Raw genomic sequence first — 22,109 nt, 5'->3', positions numbered from 1 at the left:
CAAAGGTTCATCTAAAACATAGTGCCTTTAGATCTGAGTTCTAGGCATTTGCTGGGGTGTTGTTAGAAAGCACCCCGGTGGATACACACATCATATATGTCACACATGTACATAAGCAAACATTTATACATATGTATACCTGCAAGCACATATCACACACATGAGCATAGGTGCACATAAAAACTATGCATAGGCATGCAGAGAAGTACATACATGAAAAATACATGCAAAAGTCCTCTGGGACTTTTTCCTCAAGGGTATGTGGGCTACAGAGGGACTGCTGGGAGGGTTGTAGACCCCAGAACCCTGCAAGACCCCTGGGCTTTGTCTAGTTATGCAGAAACTCCCACACTTATCTGACCTACCAGCAATCCCGCCCCCATGAAATCTACCTTGTATGGAACAAACACAATCAGAAAGCACCTCCCAATTGCTTTCAATACTGTTCCTGCCCCTGGATCATTTCAGAGGCTCTTGGGGGAATCATTGCTTACTTTTGGAGACATTAGAGTGGAATGCAGGCTCAGTGTCCTGTGAGCTCAGAACAAAGAACAGGTTGGGATCTGGCACATCACAGCAAGGGGGCAGCTGAGGGAATTTTACACAGGCCTGGAGGCGAGGTGAGACCATGCAGGGGCCTTAAGAGTGGAGGAACTGTGGGAGGCCTACAAATGACAGATCTTTAGACCCTCTCACTGACTCCCCAAAAATCAAGGCTGCAAGTGGAGTGGGAGCCACTCCCCTCCCCCCAATTCCAAGTCTTCTTCATCTGACTGAGTGACCTCAGTGGCTATAAGACACTGGGAGAGTTTCCTACTCTCTGCTGTGATAGGACGAAGCCAGCAATGAGCCCTTCAGTGATGGGACAGAGAAAGGAAAGTCAGCTAAAGAGGATCTAGAGCAGAGAGCTGGGCATGCTCAGTGCTTACTCACATGCGCACACAAAACAATGCACACATGAAGAGAAACATATACACACATATGTACACAAAATTTACATGCATGCATATTACTCTAGTCACACATGCATGTCTACACATGGATGTTTGTGCAAAATCAGGCCTGGCCCCTTCCCAGCAGTTTGGGGAGGTGCTGCCCTGTCCCCATCATGACACCTACCAAGGGCACCTGCACCTCTGACCAGGTGACATTGGGTGTAGAGGTTGCCGGTCGCAGCAACATGCTGGGGAAGAAGAGGTTGTAGTGGCCTGTGGCTGCCAGGTACAGGGTGACGGCAATGTTGAAGGGCAGAGTGAAGACAGGCAGGTCCCACTTGCTAAGGACTGTGCCCAGGGCACTGGAGAGGATGGGACTGAGGGCAGAAGCACAGGAAAAGCGGTTGAGAAAACCCCAGCCCACATGTGTCACAGAGAGGGACCACCCTATCCTTCCTGTGTGCTGGCACAAGGAACAGAGGGAGTGAGCCAAACACTGAGCTTATTAGCAATATTTAAATACCACTTCTAGTAGGGTGCTGGAGATCAACCCCAGCTCAGCTGCTACGAGCAAGGGCTTTATCCACTGTATTTCACTCACTCCAGCACCCTCGGTATTTAGTTTTAAACTTTTTCATTATAGTTTAGGTCCCATCAGTGGTAATACTGATGGCATTGATGTACAAAGTTACTGTATCTGGACAACCACCAAAGTGCCCACTGGCCCTCCCTCCATCCCACTGTCCCGAGTCACCTTGGCCCCGTCTTCACCCCTCTTCACTCTCCACTCTAATACCAGGTTCAGGCACATGTTCAGGCCTAAACAAGCCACAACAGCCCACCCACACCTGCACCGCTGGAAACAAACTCACCACGTCATGGACATAATGATGACAGGGAGCAGAAGCCACCAGTAATAGTCGCCTTTGTCAGAGAACACGGCCATAAGCAGCCCCACCAGCACCCCGTTGTAGCCGTGAAGTCCAGCTGCAATGGCTGACCTGGGGTGGAGGGCGGAGGGACAAGTGAAGTGGGTCTTACGCGTGACCCCTGTGGGGCTCTTCCTTCTGAGTCAGAGCTTTCTTACCTCGGATCTGGCCCACCCACCTTCAAACCAATAGATGCGTTGCCCTTTCCGCCCTCCCTCTACCATAGAGCTGTCACCAGAGACCAGAGATGGATGGGTTTTAGTGATCAGAAACTTGTGCAGTTTGTTTGTTTGTTTTTAGGATTGTCAAACTAGTGGTGAAAAGTGGGAAGGAAGGACACCCCCTGGTGGTCACAGAAAGCCTTGCAGTGAGGGGTGAAAGGGGAAGGTGCCCCCTGGTGCCCACAAGGAGCCTGGCAGTGAGGGGAGAGGAAAGGTGGTGCCCCCTGGTGACTACAGGGGTGACCACTAGCATTGGGGAATGGAAAGGAAAATGTGCCCTCTGATGGCCAAAAGAAGCTTGGCAGTGAGGGGAGTGGAAAGGTGGTGCCTCTTGTGGCCATAAGAAACCTGGAAGTGAAATGGACCCCTGTCTTTTAGCACTTACTTGTCCTGACTCAGGACCAAGGCTGTCAGAGTGGACACGATGGTGCCCAGGCACCCCGAGATGGCCCACCAGGGGTTCTGGATGAAGAGGCCGATGATGATGAGGGTGCCGCTGAGGGGATTGTTGACAAACATCACCTGAGAGGTGCCCCGCAGCACCCAGTCCAGGAACTGGAGCACTGGGGATTTGTCTGGAAAAGAAAATGGGTGGAAGATGGCTCAGAAGTGGGAGATCAGGCAGAGGGCAGAGGTCGTGAGGCCCTAATTTCTGTATCCAGCATGGGATGGCAGAGAGTCAACCCTGGTGACAGCAGGGATACAGAAGGACACTATTGACTGGCCTTGTCTCAGTCCTTACAGCCCCACCACTAATTGACTGTGGACTTTAGGTCCTTTCTCAGTCTTTCCAGTACTGCTGTTCATTTTTCAGACATTAGTAGGATTCAGGCCCTGCCCGGGTCCTATACACACTGTCTATTGATTTTAAGCTTTAGTGGACTTTAGAGGACTCCAGTTTTTCGAGTCCACTGTTCATAATCTATGGACTTCAGGGGGTTCAGGCCCTGTCCCAATTCTTCCAGCCTACTGCTTATTGTCTGTGAACTTTAGCTGGGGCTCAGGTAGTGGGCAGAAATGCCATGAGCCAGGCTTGGAAGGAGACATGAGTTTTCAGAAGACAGAGTCAGGTGGGAGACTTGGGGTAGTCAGGGAACTATATCTTTGGCTGGGGGAGTTAAGGAGGACCCAGGGGACTATCATTGTTGCTACAGAAAGGCTGGCCACCTCCTGGAATCCCAAAGCCACAAGTCTGACCACTGTCCTAGCAGGGCTCGTAGTTCAATTTGGTCACAATGCTCAGAAGTAGGACCTCTGCAGAGCCTGGGATTCTGCAGAAGAGCCCAGTTCCAAGGTCATTGGTGGCTTCATGGCAACATATTTTCAAGTGACACTTCCAGGTGACCCAGCCAGCAGCCATAGACTTACCTTTCAGTCCCTCCCCGCACTCCTTCATCTCCCCCGTGATGTAACCCAGCACCTTGCTGAGCCCTTTGCTGCTGGCGGCCATGGTGCTCTGAAGCCAGGAGGTCCTGGGAGGGTGGGCGCCCACCTTTATTTCCGAGCTCTCCTCCATGGTGTCCAGGTCCTGTCGAGGGACAAGGCAGGGGCTCCAAGTTCCCACCTCCAGCACTTCTCACACCCAGAAGAGACGCCCCAGCCACATTCAGATGTTCATTCCATGGTTAGTACAATGGCTGTGCAATCAGCTCCTGGGCCAGCAAGAGCTTTTGTGTTGTGCGACAGGGTTAGTGCCTGTCGGAGGGGCAACCACTGAGCAGTACGGACGTTTATCTGTGTCCTCATTCTCAGCTGTGGGCTCAGGCAGGGAGTGGTTCTCATGACAAAAGCCAAGGCAGACAGACCAGTGAGTGGAGATTTACCCCTGGAGAAATGAAGACACCCTCAGCCCCACCTTAGAATGGAACTGGCCACTCAAGGAAACCTGACATTCTTCTCTTTGGACACAGACAGGATGCAGTTTCCTAAAAGCTTGCATGCTGCTGGCCAGAGAGGAGGATGGAACAGAAATAATTCAAATAACAGGAACAGGAAACATCACTAGCTGCAAGAAGACTCATTTTGGGACCCCAGAGAATTAAGTGACTGGAAACGCAGATTCATGAAAAGGATCAGGTTAGTGTAGGGGTGCTGGAAGTGAGGTTGTGGGTACCACTGCCCCCATCCTAATCCCTAACTTCAGCCAACATTACTCACCAACAATTCCACGGTGGCCTTGCGGTAGTGATAGGGAAAGGGGTCTTTGGCTTGTTTCTCCTGGTGCTCACCTTTTCCAAACACTGCAGCAGGGAGAATGGACCATTAGCAGTCAAATATCTTTGCCCTAGACCATGAGCAGCACATTTTTGGGGGGCAAAGTTTCAGTGTTTATTTTTTTGTTTTCTTTGAGAAACTAAGAAACCTTATCTTTCCTAACCCACCCGAGGAAACCCAGAATCCTGGAATTTTCATGTAGTGGTCCACATTTCTCCTTGGTCTTCACTCCCTTGGGTGGGTTAGGAGAGACCATATTTTTAAGTATGAAGCTATTTAAGCTATGCAATGCCTGTGTTTAACTCTGACCATGATGATCAGATTTAATCTTTTCCTTTGGGCTGTTCTGGTACCTTTTGGATATTAACCTCTGAATTGAAATCATTTCTCAGTAGCTGCTTATTGATTTAATTTGCTATCCATGTCATTGCTTAAAAATATTTTAGTCTATCCTTTTATTTATTTATTTATTTATTTATTTATTTATTTATTTATTTAGGTTATACCCGGTGGTGCTCAGGAGTTCCTTCTGGCTCTACGCTCAGAAATTGCTCCTGGCAGGCTCTGGGGACCATATGGGATGCTGGGATTTAAACTACCGTCCTTCTGCATGCATGGCAAACTCCCTACTTCCATGCTATCACTCTGGCCCCCCCTATCCTTTTAATTCTTGAAACTCTTGCACAATGCTCATTAAAAGTTTTTCTATTTGCCATATAATTTATTATGAGAAAGGATCAATTTACTTAGGATTTATATATACATATAAGCTATTGTTTATTATTATTATTATTATTATTATTATTATTATTATTATTATTATTATTATTATTATTTATTGCCTTGCCAGGCCTTGAACCCAGGTTCAAGGCAAGAACCTTTTACGAAGTCATGGTTACAAGATTTGCTGTGGTGAGTTTGACACATTTAGGTTTGGTGTTGGTGCTCTGGCTCTCTCCTGTGGTCAACTATGAGAATGACAAGCTGGCCTCTGCGCGCCCCTATTTTCACAGCGAGGAACTAACTAGTCTTTCTGATTCCTCGTTTTCCCATCTTTCCAGTATCCACGCCCCGGGAAGAGGGATACGCCCCAGGTTTTGTGTTTTCGTTTGGGAAGGATGCAAGACGGAGAATGCAAGAGAGCGTGAGGTTATTCTTTTTAGAAGTCAATTAATTGGGGCGGGGGGGGGGCGGGGAGACCTGGATGTACGTGATGCCCGTCTTCTGGGGAACCCCCTGGCGGGTCTCCTGCAATTCGCTGACCTACTCCCGCCCCTCTGACCGCTGCTGCTTTGCTGGGCTCTCTGTTAAGAGACGAGCCGGAGGAAGAAAACGATGAATTATTTTCTGGGTGACAAAGACCTTAGCAGGGTCCTTTGGGCTGGTAAACGTCTCTCTGAGTTTGGGGTGCAGAATCAGGCTGCTTCCCGTCTCCAGCCCCGGGCACCAGTGTTCTGACTTGGCAGTGGCGAGCCTGTGGGACCCTCCTAGTACCCAGGACTGAGTCGGGGTGGGATGGGGTGCGTGCAACCAGCATCTGGCCTCCCCCCAGAGCCCACGGTGCGCCCTGGCTCCCCAGTGCAGGCAGGCTGGGGGCAAGACTCAGTGGGCCAGCAGGAACCGATCTTTGTGCCTCTCCCCACGCCTTGGCAGCAGGGCCCCCAACTCTCCATGAGGGCCGAGGGGGATCCACACCCCGGTGGCCAGGAAGCTGCTCGCACCTTTGCTCCTTCTGCGGATGGACTCGATGTGGAACACGCTCCTGGGCTTCGGGCGCGTAGCTGTCGAGCCCTCGACGGCCTTCGGACAGGCTGTGGCCGGCTGCTGCTCCCCACCTGGCAGGGGTGAAAGGAGCCGGTTGAGTGGAGCACAGCACCAGAGCCTCGAAAGCCAGCCGGGAAACAGCGAGGAAGCTGCAGAGGACAGAGCATCAGCCAGGCCTCGCTCCTGGCCCCCCCCCCCCCCCGGAACCCCAGGCTCCATCCAGCTCATTAGTCCAGATCCTGCAGGTGTTGGCCAGGCTGGCAGGATGCTTCTGCTCCTGGGGCCTGTGCTGGGAGGCCCAGTCCGCCTTACTGACCACACAGGCCTTCAGTCAGCACTGCGGTCACCGTCTGGGCAGGAACGTGTGTGTGTGTGTGTGTGTGTGTGTGTGTGTGTGTGTGTGTGCGCGCGCGCCCGAGCATATGATGTGTATGTACGCACATATGTGTCTACATGCAACTGTGTGCATCCGTGTGTATATGTGCAAATATGTGGATGTATTTGTGTGGTGAGCTTGTAAGTGTGCGCATATTGTATGTGAGTTCAATGTTGGTTCCACATGAGCATTTACAGGGATTAAGGTGCATGTTTGCGCCTGGTTTATCCAGCACTGCAAGGTTCCCTGATCTCCTGGGCCTGCTCTTCGAGGCCCCCAAGAACTGCTGGGCTGCTCTGGGTGCAAATCCAAGGCCCCACAGGCCCGAGCTGTACTGCAGCCTCGAGTCTGCACATTGAGCCTCTGTCCTATTGGTCGAGTAACACTGGGCCTGTCCCACTGGTCTCCTGAGCACCATTTGAGAGGATCCCCAAAGAAAACAAATAGTTTACAAGCGCCTGGACCGTGTCCCAGGTTCAATAAACAATATGATCTGTTCCTCTCTTTTCTAAGTGGATTGAACCTAGGGTGGGAGCTCTGCTACCAACACACATACCAGGGTTCAACGAGCTGGTTTGGGGGTCACACCCGGCTGTGCTCAGGGCTTTGTCCTGGCTCTGTGCTCAGGAATCACTCCTGTGAGGATGCTCAGGGGACTATGTGGGGTTCTGGGGAACAAACCTGGGTCAGAGGCATTTAAGGAAAGTGCCCTATCTGCTGTATGATTGTTCTGGCCCCAGGGAAAGACTTTCAGCGCTAAACACTGACCCTGACATTGGGGTCACCTCTGGAGTGCCAGCCTGACCCGGGGCACCTCAGGGACAGGGTTGCTGTGGTGCAGAATAACAGGTGCCACATTCATCACCCAACAGCACCTGCTGCTCCCCTGGAGCACAGCTACAGGCCCCAGGTGACTATTCCTCACCTGCTGTTGGGCGCCCCTAGTGGCACAGAGAGGTACTTTGACCTTCATCTCAGCCCAAATCCCGGGCCAGAGAAGGGGACTCAGTCCAATTCACAACTCACATCGCTCCTGGCAAAGCCATGCAGGTCCCTTGACTGGCAAAGGTGGCTCAGCTTATCATCTGCAGGATTTCTGGTCTTTCTGCATCTTCCTGCCCTGTCCCTTCCCCTTCAGTGCCTCTGAACCCAGCTGCCTGCTCACAGGTTGCTGAGACAGTACTTGGTGTTCAGATCTATCGTGGACAGTAGGAACACACACCTTTACCTCAAAAATGCCTTTCTGTCTCCCTTGGGGAGAGAGAGGAAGCAAATGTGGGGTCTGGTGGGCCTGATTCTGGGTCTCATGTGTGTTCTGGCACAAAGGACTGTGGCCCTGAGGAGGAGCATCTCACACAGCTGGTTTAGAGCTGGGAATGAAGGGGATGAGAGAGATGGCCAGAAGAAGACTGGAGATAAAATACCCCACTAGATCAGCTGTAAAAGTGCTGAAGGACAAATGGATAAAAAACTGTGGTACATCTACAAAATGAATACTGTTAGGAAAAATGAAGTCATGAAGTTTGTTTAGACATGGATGGATATGGAGAGTGTTATGCTGAGTGAAATGAGTCAGAAGGAGATTGATAGACATAGAATCATTGGACTTATTCGTAGGCTATGAAACAAAGATAGGATGGTAGTAATACCCAAAGAAAATAGAGATGAGGGTCAGGAAGACTGGTTCCTGGTAGGAAGCTTGTCACAAATGGGGTAGAGGGGAGTGCAGTTAGGGCAGAGAAGGCACTACTATGACAATGATTGTTGGAAATGATCACTCTGGACAAGAACTGGGTGCTGAAAGGAAATAAAGTGATATCCCTTCATGATATCCCTTTAGTAACAGTATTGCAAAACATGGAGCCTCAAGGGCAAAGAGGAAGAAAAATGAGATAAAGAGAAGAAAAATGTCTGTCACAGAAGCAGGCGGGAGAGGGGAAGATGGGGAAGGATGGGAGAGAAATGGGACATAGGTGGCATAAAATTTGCAATGATGAAAGAATGGGTGTTGGATATTGTATGACTGAAACTCAATTCATGAACAACTTTGTAACTGTATATCTTAAAGTGTTTCAATTAAAAGATATTTTTTCAAAGCTAGAGAGATAGCATAGTGGTAACGTGTTTGCCTTGCATGCAGAAGGACGGCGATTTGAATTCCGGCATCCCATATGGTCCCCTGAGCCTGCCAAGGGCGATTTCTGAGCATAGAACCAGGATAACCCCTGAGCGCTGCCGGGTGTGACTCCCCCCAAAAAGATATTTTTTTAAAAAAGAAAACATTAAACAAAACTTACAACAAATCCTGAAATCCAAAATTACAGTCATTCACCTCTTCTATCTCAAAGCTCACATCATGGGTTAAAATAATTTCAAGAATATTATAGGGTAGGGTGTCAGCCAGATAGCTCAGTGGTCAGCTTATGCCTCCTAAGCATGAGGACCCAAGTTCCATCCTCAGCATCGCATGGCCACCCCTCTACCCTGCACTGCTTGGCCAGCTCAGGAGGACCCCAGCATTGCTGGGGTCTGAGCAGTACCATATCCTTGGTCGACACTGAACTATCTGACTGGGCTGGCCAAATATTGCCAGGAGTGGTCCCTGAGTCCCCTAAGCAATGCTTGGGTATTTTCCAAGTAAAGAATATAATCAACACATCTACACAAACATTCTAGGAAATGAAGGCCACTGGATCCATAGCAGAAAATAGTGCTACTGTTGAGAAACTGGAAATCACTCAGTTTACAAGTCATATGATTACAACTACTGTTTCCTCCCCGAGAGAAATACACTGATTGTAGAGGCCTGACCATGGAAGCACAGCCTGCAGACAGAAGGACAGCAGATGTTTGGGAGGAAAATAATGCCATTTCTTTCTCATGTGGCTACAAGATGAGATAATGCTTGTGAAAATGTTCCATCACTATTGTGCTCACATCTCAGCACCTCCTCAGGAGACCATTTCCTTCAGTAGCTCTGTATCTCTTTTCAAATCTCCTTATCCTGTTGCACACCAGGCATTTTAGCCTTCCTGCACCCACCCTTACCTAGTCAGGTGTCAATAATGTGCTGGGTCTGTCACCCCCACAGACTCTTGAGTTTTACTCTGGAACCTTTGGCACCTGCTAAACTAAAGGAACCCAGAGTTCCTGGGTTCTAAATGGTAGAGTGAATAATTATTGAGTATGTTAGGGTACAAATTATTTAAAAATAATTTTGGGGGACTGGAGCAATGGCACAGCTTTAGGCGTTTGCCTTGTACTCGGCTGACCCAGGACGAACCGCGATTCTATCTCCCAGTAACCTAAGCCCCCCCAAGCCAGGAGTGATTTCTGAACACAAAGCCAGGAGTAAACCCTCAGCATCACCGGGTGTGGCCCCCCCCAAACAAAACATAAAGCACCCCTAAATGCTTGATAAATATTGAAATGAAGGCAAAGGTAAGAACCAAATCCTGTGGAGTCCTAAGAGTCGAGGGATTAAAGAGTGGATTGTGTCCATGCTTGCATGGCCAAAGGAAAAGTTTTTAGAAGGTTATCAGCCACCCATGACCAACTCACCAGGATCCCAGAAATCGCAGGTGAATGTCAGGAAGAAGAGTTGATGAGAGAGGAGAGAACATCATCAGATATAGAGATGTGGCTGAATGTGATTTGTTCTGTGCTTCCCTCCCAATAACTCAGAGGTGCTGGAAGGTGAGGCAGGGTGTTCTAGAACCCAAGTTCTGGTTTTCTCACACTTTTTTCAATGATTTCCAGTGGCCCACCCCTCACCTGCCAATATCACAACGTGGATAGAAAGTTGTAAATGTGGGGCTGGAGCAATAGCACAGCAGGTAGAACATTTGCCTTGTACGCAGTGTACCGGGGTTTGATATCCAGCATCCCTTATGGTCCCCGAACCTTCAAGGAGTAATTTCTGAGCACAGAGCCAGGAGTAATACCTGAGTGCAACTCAAAACACACACACACACACACACACACACACACACACACTCACTCACTCACTCACTCACTCACTCACTCACTCACTCACTCACTCACACACACACACGCACACAAAGGAGAAAAAAAAGAGAAAACCCATAAAACAAAGAAAAAAGAAAGAAAATTGAAAATTGTAAGTGTGGGGGCCGGGCGGTGGCGCTAGAGGTAAGGTGCCTGCCTTGCCTGCGCTAGCCTTGGATGGACCGCGGCTCGATCCCCTGGTGTCCCATATGGTCCCCCAAGCCAGGAGCGACTTCTGAGTGCATAGCCAGGAGTAACCCCTGAGCATCACCGGGTGTGGCCCAAAAACAAAAACAAAAACAAAAAAAAGAAAATTGTAAGTATGAACACTTGGGATGTTTCTAGTTAGAAGGTAGCCCAGGAACTCTGGCCACATCAGCTCCACCTGAAGGGTTATGGTGAAGTTTTTCCTTTTGGCTTAGACACTTTTGGGTGGCACAGGGGTTGGAAGTTCTGACCTTGAGAACTGAGAAACTCCTTATCACTTAACACTGAGAAAAACTGTCATGTCCTCTGGGGTAAGAACAACTGCTCTCTCCTCTCTGCAAACCTCATGAAAGGCCCTAAAGCTGGGAGCTTCACAGTAGGGGAACATTTGGAAACATTTCTAGGCACAGTCCCCAACCTCAAGGATGCCACCATTTTCTGCTTTAACAGACCACACTCCAGGCATGAGGTCCTACTGCTGGTTCAGAGATCTGAAGGAACTTCATGAGCCAGACTTACTGACTCAGAAACAGGCCCTCTGCCGATAGTTATGGCCCAGAGTGCTAGGTAGACACTGCTCTGACACACAGAACATGTCAACCATGGAAAGATTCTGTAGAAGATTCTACCTGCCAAATATCATCCTGAGGTTTTATCTCCATCTTGTTGAGGAGAATTAAAGAAACCAAAAAAAGTTAAATCAAACAGCTTTCAGAAGAGGAGAACTGACTTAATATTCCTGAAAACCAGCCTTTACTCAAACAGGTTCATTTATAGACAATTTTTATAAGTCACTTTGCTCAGATTTGGGGTAGGCTTCTCCATCTTTTAGATATGATTGATGCCCTCTGGAGACTTTTCTCAATCTTCAATAGATGAAGCATCTAGAACCTCCAAATTGATGGGCATTTTTCATCCCTCTTCTAGTTCCCAGAGTCTCTCCTTCCTTCCAACATACTTTTGAGGATACACCACACATCACAAGACAATTTGATAGTCACTATGCCAGAATGACACTTTTTTTTACTTGACATACCATAAATAATTCAAGTTTTATGTTTTCTTTCTGCATACATTTCTCTATGATCACACTTTAGCCCACATTTTGGAAGGTAGTAAACTTTGCATTATGACTTGTAACTTCCGGAATGTGTGTGTGTGTGTGTGTGTGTGTGTGTGTGTGTGTATTGTGTGAGAGAGAGGAAATCTAAAAGGAATTGGTACTCCTTTTGGTGAAGCTGTAGGTGCCATTTGTCAAACACCATTTAATTAAGACATTAAATATTAGAATTGGAAGTGGCTTCTATTTTAGCTCAAAATTAATGTTTATTCCACTTTTGTGTCATATTCCTGGATCTGGGTGTGGATTTCTGAGATTATCAAGAATCAGTTCTTCCAAGAGGACTAGTAGATATATATATATATATATATATATATATATATATATATATATATATATATATATATATATATATATATATATATAGGACACTCAAGCCCAAAAAACCTGGATACACATTCTTCTCCAATGTACATGGGTGATTCTCCAGAATAGACTACATGCTGACACATAAAACATACCTTCATAAAATCAAGAGGATAGAAATCTTGCAGGCTACCTTTGCTGACCACAAGGCTCTGAAATTAAGGCACACGGAAGAAAACCTTTAACAATTGGAAATTAAACCGTCTGCTACTGAACAACCAGTGGGTCCGAGATGAAATCAAAGAGAAAATCAAAACTTTCCTGGAGACAAATGATAAGGAAGACACAAACTGCCAGAATCTATGGGACACAGCAAAAGTGGTCCTGAGAGGAAAATTTATAGCTTTACAAGCACACATCAGGAAGGAAGAAGGGGCATACCTGAATAACTTAATGACGCAGCTCATAAAATTAGAAAATGACCAACAAAAGGAACCAAAAATAGGGAGACAGAAGGAAATAACAAAGCTGAAAGCAGAAATCAATGAAGTGGAAACCCAAAAAACAATCCGAAAGATCAACGAAAGCAGAAATTGGTTCTTTGAAAAAATAAACAAGATTGATAGACCATTGGCAAAACTCACAAAAAAAGAGAGAGAGAAACCTGATAACCCGCATTAGAAATGAAAAGGGGGAGATCACGATAGATATCACAGAGATCCAAAGGGTAATTAGAGACTACTTTGAGAAACATTATGCTATTAAACATGAGAACCTAGAAGAAATAGAAAAATTCTTGGACACTTATAACCTTCCACAGTTAAATAGGGAGGATGTAGCATATCTAAATACTCCCATCACTATTGAGAAAATTGAAACTGTAATCAAACATCTGCCCCCCCCAAAAAAGCCCAGGCCCAGATGGATTTACTAATGAGTTCTTTCAAACCTTTCAAGAGGAGCTACTACCAATCCTAGCCAGACTCATCCATGAAATTGAAAAAACGGGAACACTCCCAAACCGCTTTTATGAGGCCAACATCACCTTGATACCAAAACCAGACAGAGATGATGCCCAAAAAGAAAATTACAAAACAATATCCCTGATGAATGCAGATGCAAAGATCTTCAACAAAATCCTAGCAAATAGGATCCAATACATCATCAAGAAGATCATACACCACGACCAAGTAGGTTTCATCCCATGAATGCAAGGATGGTTAAACATCTGTAAATCTCCCAGTATCATACACAACATCAACAAGAAGAAAAATTAAAATCACATGATCATATCAATAGATGCAGAGAAAGCATTTGATAAGGTCCAACATCCATTCTTGATCAAAACTCTCAGCAAGATGGGAATGGAAGGAACCTTTCTCAATCTAGTTAAAGCCATCTACCACAAGCCAATGGCAAATATTATCCTCAATGGAGAAAAACTAAAAGCCTTTCCTCTAAATTCTGGTACAAGACAAGGCTGTCTGCTCTCACCACGCCTCTTCAACATAGTACTGGAAGTGCTTACTATAGTGATCAGGCAAGAAAAAGATATCAAGGGAATCCAGATAGGAAAGGAAGAAGTCAAGCTCTCACTGTTTGCAGATGACATGATAGTCTACTTAGAAAACCCTAAAGACTCTACCAAAAAGTTTCTAGAAACAATAGACTCATATAGCAAGGTGGCAGGCTACAAAATTAACACACAGAAATCAATGGCCTTTTTATACACCTATGATGAAAGGAAAGAGATGGACATCAAGAAGGCAATTCCATTCACATTAGTGCCACACAAACTCAAATATCTTGGAGTCAAATTGAACAAAGACATGAAGGACCTATACAAAGCCCTGCTCCAAGAAATAAGAGAGGACATGTGGAAATGGAAACATATACCCTGCTCATGGATTGGCAGGATTAACATCATTAAAATGGCAATACTCCCCAAAGCATTATACAGATTTAATGTGATCCCTCTAAAGATAACCATGACATTCTTCAAAGAAGTGGATCAAACACTTATGAAGTTCATCTGGAACAATAAACACCCTCGAAGAGCTAAAGCACTCCTAGGGAAAAGGAAAATGGGAGGCATTACTTTCCCCAACTTTAAACTGTACTACAAAGCAATAGTTATCAAAACAGCATGGCATTGGAATAAAGACAGACCTTCAGATCAGTGGAATAGGCTTGAGTTCTCAGACAATGTTCCCCAGACATACAATCACCTAATTTTTGACAAAGAAGCAAGAAATTCGAAGTGGAGCAGGGAAAACCTCTTCAACAAGTGGTGCTGGCAGAACTGGTTAGCCACTTGCAAAAAAGCAAACATAGACCCCCCAGTTAACATCATGTATGAAGGTAAACTCCAAATGGATAAAGACCTTGATATCAGACCTGACACCATAAGGTATATAGAACAACACGTAGGTAAAACACTCCATGACATTGAGACTAAAGGTATCTTCAAGGAGGAAACTGCACTTTCCAAACAAGTGAAAGCAGAGATCAACAGATGGGACTATAGTAAGCTGAGAAGGTTCTGCACCTCAAAAGAAATAGTGCCCAGAATACAAGAGCCACCCACCATGTGGGAGAAACTATTCACCCAATACCCATCAGATAAGGGGCTAATATCCAAAATATACAGGACACTGACAGAATTTTACAAGAAAAAAAACATCTAATCCCATCAAAAATGGGGAGAAGAAATGAACAGACACTTTGATAAAAATGAAATACAAATGGCCAAAAGGCACATGAAAAAATGCTCCACATCACTGATCATCAGGGAGATGCAAATCAAAACAATGATGAGATACCATCTCACACCACAGAGATTGGCACACATCACAAAGAATGAGAACAATCAGTGCTGGCGGGGATGGGGAGAGAAAGGAGTTCTTATCCACTCCTAGTGGGAATGCTGTTTAGTACAACCTCTATGAAAAACGATATGGAGATTCCTCCAAAATCTGGAAATTGAGCTCCCATTTGACCCAGCTATCCCACTCCTAGGAATATACTCTAAGAACACAAGAATACAATACAAAAACCCCTTCCTCACACCTATATTTATTGCAGCACTATTCACAATAGCCAGGCTCTGGAAACAACCAAGATGCCCTTCAACAGACGAATGGCTAAAGAAACTGTGGTACATATACACAATGGAATATTATGCAGCCGTCAGGAGAGATGAAGTCATGACATTTTCCTATACATGGATGTATATGGAATCTATCATGCTGAGTGAAATAAGTCAGAGGGAGAGAGAGATGCAGAATAGTCTCACTCATCTATGAGTTTTAAGAAAAATAAAAGTCATTTTTGCAACAATCCTCAGAGACAATGAGAGGAGGGCTGGAACTTCAGCTCACTTCATGAAGCTCACCACAAAGAGTGGTCAGTACAGTTATAGAAATAACTACACTGAGAACTACCATAATCATGTGAATGAATGAGAGAACTGGAAAGCCTGTCTAGAGTACAGGTAGGGGTGGGGTTGGATGGAGGGAGCTTGGGACATTGGTGGTGGGAATGTTGCACTGGTGAAGGGGGTGTTCTTTACATGACTAAAACCTAATCACAATCATATTTGTAATCAAGATGTTTAAATAAAGAAAAAATATTAAAAAAAGAATCAGTTCTTCCATTCATACCTGGGAAAGTGAGGGCTAAGGAAAGGAGAGATTTATAGGGAGCTCAGCTAGGGGCCCAGGTAGGGGCTTTATATAACCTAAACTCTGTAAGTTTGCTTTATGTCTGGCCATCCAGTCTAGAGCCATTTCCCTAAATCTTACTTCCTACTCAGTATTTATTTTGAGTCTGCCAATTTACTCTACTTTTGAATATAATCACCTGATTAGGTACTCTGGATACATTCTTTAAAAACACAGGCTCCATTTCCTTCAGGAAATTAAAGTATCTCCCATCCCCTGTGTCTTCCCACTATATCTAGACTGAGTTAGGAGAGAGATGGATAGAATAAAATGTATTTAAAAATCCCAGTGTTCTAATTATATATATTTAAAAATATTTTTAAAGAAGGCATTATGAGTCATTATAATACTAAAATAAGATAGACTTCATAATAAATGATCTAAACTTCTTTTCCTTCCCATAGAGAGTTTACTAGTTCACTAGTTTGACAATGTTACCTTAATTTTTCTTTGTTTTGGAGTTTTTGGCTCACTCCTCCAAGATAACTTTAATAATTTTAAGTGAGTTTGCATCTTCATTAATCCACTTGTAGTAACCTCATCAGTAAGATTAAAGAGAATCTAAAATCTAAATAAGCTCATGTGCTACCATGGTCATATGTCAATGATCCTCTTCCCCATTTTTTACACAACTCACATACAAACAACAGCACATCTATTTTATCAAGTTCTCTGCCTTTGTTCTCTCTCTCCTTTCAATTTATTCTATGATTAAACTGCAAAACCATATCATTCTCTCACATGTTCAACAGTCTGTGCGGCTCCCTATCACCATGAGTATGATGTTTATTGTCTCCTGCCTGACTTCCAAGTGTTCCACGACACATCCTCCTTTTCCTTCCAACACACGCCTTCATTTCTTTGATACTCTGTCATAATCACTACTCCTATGTGCCTTCTTTCTCTTCTTGTTCAAGTTATATCTACCTTTCAAGGTTTTGTTTATAATATGCCTCCACCACAAGGCCATACATGACTTATTTAATTTCATTCACTGAATTACCTTTGCATTTGCAGAAGGCACTTTAGAGCTTTTGAAACTTTGGTCATGGTGGAGTTTTATATTGATGATTCTAATGCCTCAGAGAAGTATTTAAGACATGCTTCCCAAATCTAACTGAATTAGTAGGATCAATCAATCCTTGGTAACTAAGTGATCCATGAATCTAGACATAAACAGAGAAATCCAGAGAAAAGTGGCTCACCTGGGACCACTCCTATAGTCACTTAAGAAGCTGGGTTTTTACTTTTTGTATTTGATTCCTTGTTTCTGGAGTATAAGTGTAAGGCAAGTGATGGCTGATATCAACCACCCAAATGATATCAAAGTAATTGTGACCTTTCATTTGAAAAAATGATGCATTTTTCATATCTCTAAAAGAGTAACAAATTTACAACATCAATAAAAAACTAATCCTCAACAAAACCCATCAACCAGTATATTGGCATGTTTGCAACACCGACGAAGAGGTCCAAAACAGCTACCACTTTATTTTTGTGGTCACATTTTCATTCTTCATATCATTGCAGCATCTATCCTACATTCCCTAATATTATACATGACAAACAACTAATTTATCAGAGCACTCTTTTCCAGTAAGTTTAAATATAGCCTCAGAATCTTTCCACCACCTGAGTGAAAACTTAATTTCCTCACTAATATTTAAGGGGGGGTATAGGTACTGTCCATGTTTGAGAGAGAGAAAAGACATGCCAAGGTATTAAAAACAGATAGAGCCCTAACCTTAGTCATGTCCAAGGCTCAAAAGATCCCTTATCTCTGTGAGTTCACCAAGATTTAGAGTTTTGGGTACCAGTTTTGGAGATTATCTAACCCACACAATTGTTCATTCTGTGATCAGATAAACTCAATATTTTGATGTGTTGGTTCATATAGCACAACAGTCTGTCTTTCAGAAACTTCCCCATACAGAATGGCTCAGAGAAACAAAAGATGAAAATTTAGAATGGCACTATGGGAATATCCTGCTGGTATGTTCATGGGTACTGAGGTAGTCTATCTGTATTGACATATTTGTGGAAGGGGAAGGGACTTGAGGAGTGGGAAACAAGTGTCTGGACTGGACTTTCTCATATGAAAGTAACAGGTAGTAAGTACTGGAGAAAAGTTGTTCAAGTCAACCTCATTAGCCTCCTTTCACATTAGCATTGGCTTAATTCAATGCTGTGTTGTGCTGGGTAGCACACTGGTAGCAGAATAGTGAGTTACAGTATCAGAAAAAGTGACAAATGACATAAGGGCTTATTCAATAAGATAGGGGTAAAAAGAAGCTTTAAGTGTGGTGTTATCACCAAAGAGTACTTCAGCATGTGAATTTGGGCACCTGGACTTCCACGTAGGCTCTTTACCTACCTGGACAAGTCATGGTTTCTTCAACTATAAGTAAGGGGTAAATCATTAATAGTGAAGATGTAAACTTCTAGAATCTAAACTTTCTCTGGAGCACCTGACAAGGTTCCTGGCCTTACAACTGGCTTCTCATACACCTTAGCTCAACAGGAGAAAGAAACAGGAAAAGGTATTTTCTTCCTACCCACCCACCACCCCTTTTGGCAAAATCTCATGTTCCTACTGGCTAAGGGGTCTATTTGGTTCAATTCTGCCCCTGGGGATCTCTTACCTGGCTCCGTTTGTCTTCCCGTACAGGACTGGAGGAACCTAGAGCATCAGAACTGAGAGAGGAGCTTCTTGTGATGGGGCTTCGTGTCTGGTCCTTGGGTCCTGGTGCTGGACTTCTCCTCAGTTCCAGCCTTTTTACTACCTAGAATCCACTAGATCAACCTCTTGCTGATTTCCCCTGAATCCACTTTGTATGCCCAAATCTATGCTTGGGTGATGGCTTCCAGGTTGAAAGGTACTCTGAGGAAGTGCTGCAGTCACACTCTTCTTTTTCTTACTGGCTCTGGCTTTCCTGACTCCTGATGGGGGAGATCACTCCCTAACCTCTCCAGGGAAGACTTGCTACCATGGTTCCCTAGTGGTTTTGACCAGGTAGGATTCCTTTAAAGGGACAGAGCCAGGATGATTTAATAGTAGTTTTTCTATTCTCTTTCAGACATTATCTTCTAGTTACTCAACTCATTAGATTGCTTGATCCAGTATTTGCCTTTAAAGCAGACATCTAAGTGTTGTCTCCTCAGGGGGCCAATTATCCTTCCAATCTCAATAAACCGCCTTAATTCCCCATAGGGACAGGGCACACAAATTGAGGAACAGTATTATCATCAGACTCTCAGTGGAAATTTCTGCTGAGCCCAAGACAAGATGCTCTCTTTCTGGTTCTCTGGAAATTTTCATACCTTTCCTTCTGACTTTTGCTAATTGGGAATCTGGAGGTTCACCATAAACCTTCTGTAGAGCAACAAGGGTCTGATCTAACCTAGGTCTCTGGAAAGGATGATGAGGTCTATATATTAGGAGAGCTGGCCCTCCCAAGTCCCATGAGACCATGGATTTTGGGGAAGGGCCCAATCCAAACATGCTTTGTTTGGCTTTGAGGGTATGATTGGGTCAAGAATCTATCCGCCCTCCTTGTCTTACTGCACTTGTGTACCCTGGTCCCCCTTCATACACACGGGTGTGAGGTGGCCTCCTCAGGTTCAGAAATAAAACTACACTCTGAGGGAATTAGCTACACCTGACTAGACAAACACCCCACTGACGTCAAAGGCTCTTGTCCCACCGTGCCAGGTGTTTTGGAACTGCCAATAAGGGGTCCTGATCACGGAGAACCTTGTGAAGAGGAAAAGTAAACAAGGTGGGGGAGGAACCCAGTGGGCCTCACATTCCAGAGAGCGGTCATTTTTCTTTCAAGGACTTTCCCTGGTGTTGTCAGTACAAGGTTTGTTGGCTATATGTTGACAAGACTTTACCCTCCCTGCTTTTATATAGTTAACTGGCTCAGGCCTAGATGCTCATACTTACTTGTGCTGTTATCTCCTGAGGACTACTGATCTAGTTTTGGAGCCCTCACTTGAATCCCATAAGCATTCCTCCATCCTTGAAAGAATGGGGAGATGCACTAACAAACAGCAAATAACCAATTTGAAGACAGAGCATGATTACAATCCTGAGGAGCCTTTAAGAGAGTCAGTATACCTTCCTTGCGTCAAATGGAACTATGGTACTTAGAAATGCAGTCATATTTATAGTAATGGGATGGGAGACTCCATGATCATCCTGGAAAGCATTGATCAACATGGCCTCTTGTCCTTAAGGGACACAGTGAAGAAAACAGCTCAGATATGAGGGCCTGGTCAATCATAGTTTACTTCAGCACTGTTTTCTTGGCTAAGCTCAGAGTCCTTTTTCACTACATTTTTAATTTTGGAGAAACAAGACCTTCAGTTATGGTCAGGGACTAAACTTGAGGAGGCAAGTGCCCTCCAGGAAGGAAAACTTTGTTTCATGGAGTAAATAGTAGCTGCTCTAAATCCTCCAAATACAGACTTTTAAAACTCTGTTCCAAGAACCCTTACAGCTGTGTGAGGATATTAATAAAAAAAAAAAAAGATTTTTCTGGCAATTCCCTTTACACCTCAATAAGGAGTCTTGGAATATTTCTACTAAGGATAGAAAGCTTCCCTATGGAGAAGTGAGCCAAGTAAGTGGAGGAAAAACTTATACAAAGAAAGAAGGCCATATGGCTCCTCTTTATTGAATACAAGTCTTATCTACATTAAAACTGCCAACCCCATTATGGCTTTATAGTTGATTCAAATTTTCACAAATATGCACCCCCATAAACCTCTAACTCCTTCTAGAGCATAGACCTTAGGAGCTCACAGGACAATCATATCTCTGGCAACTTCCCTTGCTAAAATGCTCCCTTCTTCATTGATATATATCATCCTGCTTATTACTCAGTCTGGTGGTCCTTGCTCTTTGCTCTGGAGTGATGCAGAGAAAGTCAACTTTTCCTATATTGCTACCCCTCCTTCAGACAGTCATGACCTGTTTCTTCTCTGAGCCAAATATAATAGCTTCGTAATCATTTCCCAGGAGATAAGGACTCCAGACCCCAGAGACCCAGCTTGATCTTATCTGTGTATACCCTCTTTTACCAAAAATTATTTAAAAATAAATGTTAACCATTATTTTCTCTGTATTCTCCCTATTTAAAATCCAACCTGTTCTCAGAAATTACTCCTTTAACCTAAGATACAAATGGTTGATCATGCTTATTATGTTACCTTCCTGGGAATATTTATATTTTCACAGGTTCAAAACTATTAAATTGAAAGGATGCCTGGGAATGGTGAAATAAAGGACAAGAAAAAAACAAGAAAAATTTCTAGAACCCTTAAAATCATACTTTATATTTTTCCTGAACAAAAGACCAACTCAACCAGGTAATTCTCTCAAAATAAACGAAACGTATGTGGCTCAAACAGTTTGGATTTCAGCCTCATCTTTATGCCAGGCAAGATCACTTACTTAGTGAGAAAATTCTTATTAGCGAAATTCCTTGAAGGCAGGAACTGGTTTGATTCTTTCTGGGTTTATTGTCAAGCATGGGTCTGGGTAACATATTAATAGTCCCTCTGACAAAGCCTTCTTGATGAATGAGTGAATGGGGTAAACCCATGAGGCAATTTCTAGGGCCTTAGCTCATAAAAGTTGGTAAATGGTCCCTGCAATCAACACAAGGGACAATTGGAATAAAGGAACACATGGGATTATGAAAAAGATAGTCGAGAGCACAAATGATCAAAAGCTGTATCTAATTTTTGGAGGAGGAAAAGAGAAAAACAAAAGATAAACACAACTAAATAAATAATTAAATGAGAATTCAATTTCTCTTATCATTTCAACAATTTTCTGAAATGGAAAGGCATGGCTTTTGATTAAAAATTCAACTTATCTGTTAAACTGAATGAAAGGAAGTTTTTGTTAGGATATGAATCAGTCGTCTGGAAGATCAAATGGCAGAAATATCTCAACACAGAGCAAAAACATACAGGATGATACTTGTGAAGAACTAGTGTTAAATATGAAGGCATCCAAAAAATTGATTAAGTTTAGTTAGAAAAACGTTTAATTAATATGTCTGAGGAGAGGGACAGAAAAAGGTGATCTAAGGACTCTTAGTTTCTAATTACTGGAATGCAGGCACCCATAGAGAATGATAGTGGTGGTGTCCTGTGCTCACTTTTTTTGACTGCCACCTTTCCTGGAAGAAGACGATCCAGAGATACTTTCCATTAGTTTCCTCTTTGATGCACATATCTTTCAGATATGTAAAGACCCACTTAGGCTTGACTAGCATTAGATAAGTATTTATTT

The 22,109-nt window shown here is 44.1% G+C and overlaps 1 protein-coding gene across 1 annotated transcript in view; it reads right to left on the bottom strand.

Annotated features, from left to right (window-relative positions):
- Positions 1–22,109, bottom strand: part of SLC14A2 (solute carrier family 14 member 2) — a 54,737-nt gene that overhangs the window by 5,703 nt on the left and 26,925 nt on the right. The window contains exons 10-16 of the mRNA XM_049782475.1: positions 21,986–21,991; positions 6,021–6,134; positions 4,243–4,325; positions 3,454–3,613; positions 2,471–2,660; positions 1,808–1,936; positions 1,120–1,312 (exon numbers count right to left, since the gene is read on the bottom strand). Of these exons, the coding sequence (XP_049638432.1) occupies positions 1,120–1,312; positions 1,808–1,936; positions 2,471–2,660; positions 3,454–3,613; positions 4,243–4,325; positions 6,021–6,134; positions 21,986–21,991 (875 nt within the window). The remainder of the gene's footprint in view (positions 1–1,119; positions 1,313–1,807; positions 1,937–2,470; positions 2,661–3,453; positions 3,614–4,242; positions 4,326–6,020; positions 6,135–21,985; positions 21,992–22,109) is intronic.

This window comes from Suncus etruscus, chromosome 10 (genome assembly GCF_024139225.1).
Source record: "Suncus etruscus isolate mSunEtr1 chromosome 10, mSunEtr1.pri.cur, whole genome shotgun sequence".
NCBI classification, from domain to species: domain Eukaryota; kingdom Metazoa; phylum Chordata; class Mammalia; order Eulipotyphla; family Soricidae; genus Suncus; species Suncus etruscus.
The sequence above is the reverse complement of the archived record's forward strand: the minus strand, read 5'-3'. Positions and strand labels throughout refer to the sequence as shown.